The sequence below is a fragment of the Leiobunum rupestre genome, chromosome 3 (assembly GCF_980474605.1).
Source record: "Leiobunum rupestre chromosome 3, qqLeiRupe1.1.hap1, whole genome shotgun sequence".
In the NCBI taxonomy this organism is placed as follows: domain Eukaryota; kingdom Metazoa; phylum Arthropoda; class Arachnida; order Opiliones; family Sclerosomatidae; genus Leiobunum; species Leiobunum rupestre.
This window is the reverse complement of record NC_143386.1, coordinates 49,798,862-49,804,748: the sequence shown is the minus strand read 5'-3', so window position 1 is coordinate 49,804,748 and position 5,887 is coordinate 49,798,862. Positions and strand designations below refer to the sequence as shown.

The 5,887-nt window shown below is 41.9% G+C and overlaps 1 protein-coding gene across 1 annotated transcript; it reads right to left on the bottom strand.

Moving 5' to 3' along the window:
- Positions 1 to 1,079: 1,079 nt before the first annotated feature.
- On the bottom strand, positions 1,080 to 2,548 carry LOC149952504 (uncharacterized). Its single transcript, XM_090170183.1, has 2 exons — positions 2,512 to 2,548; positions 1,080 to 2,451 (listed from the first exon to the last, which is right to left on the bottom strand). Exons 1-2 carry the CDS (start codon positions 2,512 to 2,514, stop codon positions 1,870 to 1,872), a joined length of 585 nt encoding a protein of 194 aa, XP_090026309.1. The 5' UTR covers positions 2,515 to 2,548; the 3' UTR covers positions 1,080 to 1,869.
- Between the last annotated feature and the right edge of the window lie 3,339 nt (positions 2,549 to 5,887).

Here is a 5,887-nt window from a genome sequence, read left to right as displayed (position 1 = left end):
CCCCTCTGTAACAGCTTGACGTCATCAATGGCGTACTTTGTCAACACTTCTTTTAAATCAAAAACGGTAAATTTTTGGGCGTCGTACCAAGTTTCGAAATTTGCCAATTGGTCGGGGGTGAATTTATCTACTTCGAAAAAGGATTTTTCCGGTACGACGCCGATATAGTCTAAGGTGTCTTTTTTTAAGAAAGAATACGGGAAAAATCCCTTGCTTTCGCTTAAATTAAAGGTTTTGGAGAAGCTTCTGAGAGGGGCTGGAAAATAAGAAAAGCTATCTATAAATCTTATATTGTATTTGGAAAGAAACATCGCGAGAAGGTTGCAGCCTTTAAAGATAACTTCGGGGGTTATTGACCGGGCCAGAACTCCTTTTAATACGAGTAAACTGTCAAATCCAGACCCAAAATGCGAAATGCACGTAATGTTTTTAAAAACTGGTTCGACCTTTGAATATTTGGTTTTACCCTTTTTTGCAACGACCTGACTCTCCAATAAGTAATCTAAAAACGTCTCGACGCAATTAAAGCCGGTAAGGGTACGGTAATCGTACGTTTCAGAGTACGGACTGTCTTGCATAGCGGTAATTAGCAGAACGGGTTTAATCTCGTCATTGTCGACTAAAGTTTCAAAATCAAAGTAAAGGATTCTGGTGGAATTTTCCGGTAACGTGATAGGTTGAACAAAACACGCATTTTTCGGGTGCTCAATTTTGCAGTAGTGACATTTCAAATCGCATACGTGCTCCCCTTCAAACTCTTTACCGCAAGTTAGGCAACGTTTGAGTTTGTCGCACGTCCCTAATTCTATATGCTTTTGGAAGCACGTATTCCCCGAAAAATATCTAAAGCAGTTGGCGCAACGTTGACTAGTTTCGGTATGCGAAACATTTGTATCGAGACACCGCTTACAGCTAACGCCCCCCTCGCAATTGTGCTGCTTTTTTACTTTGCTACTCACAAAAACTTTCAAACAAAATGGACAGTACCCTATTCCCCCGAACATGGCGGCGTAAGACCTCACTACGTGGACGTGGTTTTCTAATTTAAGGAGAAAGATTTTTTTGGGTTGAAAGTGGCCTAAATAAATGGGGTCAAAATTGGAATCGGAATCGAGTAGGATAATTTGATAATCGGGCAAGACATTTTGGAATTTAGGAATGTCTTTTATTTCAACAGGACCTGGTGGCACTTTTGATAATCTGTGTAACGCTAAGGCCGCTTTTTTTGTTTTGGATGGTTGACATTACGAATATAGCTTAGATCATGCATATTAAAATTTTTGGATTGGCCTTTATTTTTTAATTCTTGGTAGTCAGCGAGACACTGTCCTACCGCAACCGCCCTCGCAAAACACAGATTATCAGAATTGCGAATCGGGATAAAGGTATTGCCCTGTTCAATGTAATTATCTAAGCACTCAATAGTCCTGTTACGAATACTTTTTTGACTACTACTCATATTGGTGTCTTGCAGAAGAATTATGTCGAATTTTAGGGGGGCCTCAAAGTATAAATTTTTATGGGACTGGGCTACCTGCTCGATACCGCTTAAAATTCTATCGGCCGTCAACTCGTTTAGGTTCATAAATTGGAAATTAATGGGCTCTTCGAGTTCGTCCGAACTGACCGCTATTCTGATACGACTATAACCCTGATTTTCATCGCTAATTTCGTTTAATAGGGATTGGAAAATTTCGTTTAATTGGGTTTCTATTCGCGCGTGGTTGAGATCGTCCAAGTTTTTGAACTCGCACTTGAATTCTAAAGTTTTACATTTGTATTTTTTGGAAGTCCGAGAGATAATTTTAGTAACCGAATAATAGTTCTCAGGTCGAAACCTGGTGCTTAAATCGAGAGGGGCTTCTTGAGTCATTGTAATTTACGAATTTCGTCGTAGCGTAGAGTCACTTCCCTCAATAACCGCAGGACGTCGTGAATGTCTCTTCTGCCGTATAGGGTCAGCGATTTTGCAAATGAGGAACCAGAATTTTTGGTCAAGCAAGTGTGACCGGTGGCCTGGCTATGGCGAATTTCTAATTTATCACCCTCAATTAGGTAAACGGCGTCTAGGTCCTTGACGTCTTCTAAGGCTGCTTTAAGCTGGGGTCCTGATTCTAGTTTAACGCATACACCCTGTTTAGTCGGTTGCGGAAGACTGGATGCTACGTGCGTGGCGTAACGCCTTATATCTATATATATTTTTTGGTCAAAGGTCGTTATTTTAACGCCCAAATCTCCGAGCTCGGAGAATTCTAATACAATATCGTGCCAAGTGGTATTCTTTGTTAATTTTTCTATGTCTTGGTTAGCCCCTTTCCCCGCGAATAATTGTCGAGGTTTATTTTTTTTTATTACTTCGCCGACTTTTGATTTTCTAGCGTATACTTCGGGCAACTTCACTGGTGCTGTTGGGGGAGTGTCATAATCGAGCTTAATGTCGTCTCGGGCTGCCTAAGACATATAGAGATTAAAAACTAATCTCGCTTAAAAAAATTTCAAAAACATAATTACCATCTTGCTGATTGGTCGTCGGGGAGAGTGAGGGCGGTGTTCGTCGCTTCTGCGAAATTGACCGTTGCGCGGTTTCTTTTATACTCGCAAGGTAAGGGGGGGAAAGAACAAAATAATCGCGTGACAGTCCTATTGTCAATTTGTCAAAATGATTAATTACTTAACGAAAGCGGAATGAACCGGTTCTACCATGACTATGCGAAAGGATTGTTCACTAACGCATTTCCAGCGCGACTCAATTTAATTCGATGACATAATTAATAGGTTTTTCTCTCGGTATTGTCACTAAAGGTATTTGCGCCGCTAAGTTATTTCTACACCTGCTCGTAATCAATCAAACCTGTCACCGCCTTAACAATGCCCGAGTATAGCGAGCCTGGGAATTCCTTTAAAGGAGTACTGACCCCTTTTCGCGCCAAAACGCCAACCAATCAGCGCCATTTTGAATAATTTCGCGCCAGCCAATTAGCGCGCAGTACACGCGCCGCGCCAGCCAATCAGCGCGCGCGCCACTCTGCGGAGGTCAATGACCTTCGGTGACTTACCCCGAGGGGGGAAGAAAATGTCGACCCCCCCGCGCCACCTGCCGGAAGGGGGAAGGAAGCGGGGACTTCCGGTGCCGACCCCCTTTCTACCTGTACATTGAAAACCCTCAAAGATCCTGGTACATCCTACTAATGCGCCCCTAAATTGACGGGTTCGTATCATAAATTCAAGATACCTTACGTACACTACACTTCCATGGGACATTTAGTTGAGAAGATTAACGGGCGATGCCAAAGCGTGTTAAAAGAATTAAAAACGTCTTTTCAATACAACGAGGTTACAAGATTCGTCATGCTGAAACCCACGAAAGTTCCGAATACAATTATTCAAATTCATAGGAGTCTCGAAGCGATCCTCGGGTTTAAACAGGGGGCTTTCGATCTTAAAAATGGGCAACGCGGTAATTGACCCTCCCGGATCACGGTGAATGAGCCCAAGCAGTTGTTCGTGTATACTGACGTGGTTGAAGATCAAATAATTGGTGATACGCTAGCCTCACTCGTCAGAATAGATCCCGTAGAGGGTTCTTTCGGTAACAATGTTGGCAAGATATTCGACATGCCGCATTATGTACGAGTTTCATAGAGGTATTTCGATACAATTAGCGTGCATATAATGACGTCGCGGGGTAAACCGGCGCCATTCGCATTCGGATCTTTGACTGTTAAACTACACTTTAGAAGGAGAAGAAATGCCTAAACCAGATATTCTGGATGAAAGGGTGTCGTGTCCCTACAAGAATTATTATCTCGATCAGGCTCAATCCGGAGGGGCCGTGTCTCATTTCTTTCAAGGAACCCCCTATCAAAAAGGACACGGTCTCGGTAGTTTGTTTTCGGGGTTGTTTCGGTGGGCATCACCCTTCCTAGTTAGAGGCGCTAAGTATGTTGGAAGACAAGCGCTGGGCGTAGGGAGTAAAATTCTAAACGACGCCGTCGCGGGGGAAAACATCACAACTTCCGCTAAAAGACGTTTCGGCGAGGCTATACAAGGCATTACAGGCCAGAGTGGTTCGGGTCGAAGACGAATTAAAAGAAGAAAGAAAACTACTACCAGCCGAAAAAAAATCTACAAACAGTCGACGAAAAGCCACGCCTCGACGAAAAACTAGAAAAAGGGTGACGAACCGGAAACGTGGCTCATTAGCTCGAAAGTCTCGTAGACTACAAGTGCGCGATATTTTTTCCGTAACCTAAAATAACAAAAAAAAATTATAAAGTAGAAGCTCTTAAATCAGAATTGGATCTATTTGCGACGAAACCGGTTCAAACCGGTGTTGAAAGCGCGACTACGACGTTTTATAGACCAATCTCGACTCTTAAAAACGATTCTCAAATCGAATTCTGTATTCCAAAATCGGCTGAATATACCGATTTGGCATTGACTCTACTTCATATCAAATGTAAAGTCACGAGAGAAAACGATGCGAATATAGACCCCAACGCCCGAATAACGATATGTAACAATTTTATGCATAGTCTATTCGACCAGATCGAAATTTTTCTGAACGATCACTTGATCACCCCTCCGCCAGTCGATATTGTTACAGAGCCTATCTGGAATCGCTTTTGAATTACTCCAACGTGGCGAAGGAATCACATCTTACTAGCTGTATTTACGCTAAAGACACCGCTGGCAAGTTTGACGAAGTACTAAATAACCATGGAAATAGAGACATGCAAGCGTTTATGAAGGAATCAAAGGAAATGAGTTTAACCAGAGCAATATAAGCCGACCTTTTCAATATACCCAAATATCTTTTAAGCAGGGTGGAAATTAAAGTGAGATTCTCCCGAACCAAACCATCCTTTGCTCTTATCGGGGAACCACCACTGAATGTCGATAATTTCAGAATCTCCATAACCGACGCGGCTTTAGAAGTAAGAAAATGCAAAATTAGCCCGAAAATAATAATCGCCCACGAACTCGCTCTACAAAAGCCACCGCCAAATACCATTTCACCAGAACAGAGGTTAAAACGCACGTTTTATTGAATGGGGTATCAAATACGAGCTTGGATAACGTGAGGCTCGGAACTCTTCCTCAACGTGTTATTATCGGTTTAGTTTCCCACCAAGCGTGTTCCGGAGATCTAAGTTAAAATCCGTATAATTTTCAACCGTTTGGGTTAAACTTTTTGTCGTTATACGTCGACTCGGAAGCGGTTCCATCAAAACCCTTCCAACCCAAGTTTTCAAGAGGTCAATTTGCACGTGAATATTATTCGCTATTTACCGGTACTAACATCCATTTTAAAGACGACGGAAACAATATATCGTTATCCGATTACGATAAGGGCTATACGCTATACGCCTTCGTCATAACACCCGATCTCTGCCACGGAGCAGAACTATCGATGCCAACGACATCGAACCAAGGACTTCTTTGCGCCCGCGAAAAGGCTGGCTGGTTGGCCGTCTGGATGCACTCACGATCGATCGCGGAGGACCAGGCGGCGGAGAACCCGGTGGATGCGGACGAGGGTATAGTGATGGTCATTTAAATTTTTTTATGTAAAAAGACTTAATATTTTTCGTGTTATATATAAATATTATACTAACATTAGTTTTCGTATTATAATTTCTTACCGTCATATTTTTTATATTGCATTAATCACCATTATTTTTAAGTCTTGTTTTTAAATGTTATAACGTATTTTTTTGCGCCATGTATTACCATTATATCATTTTAAAAAAATTAAACGTTTTTAACATATACACTGTATTTTTTTATTTCTTACATACTCGCCTGGGCTTGCCTTTCAAAAAAAGAGGCCTCTTTAAGAGGTGGTAGGGGTTTCTTTCTCTAAGACGTAGAAAACATTTTAGCA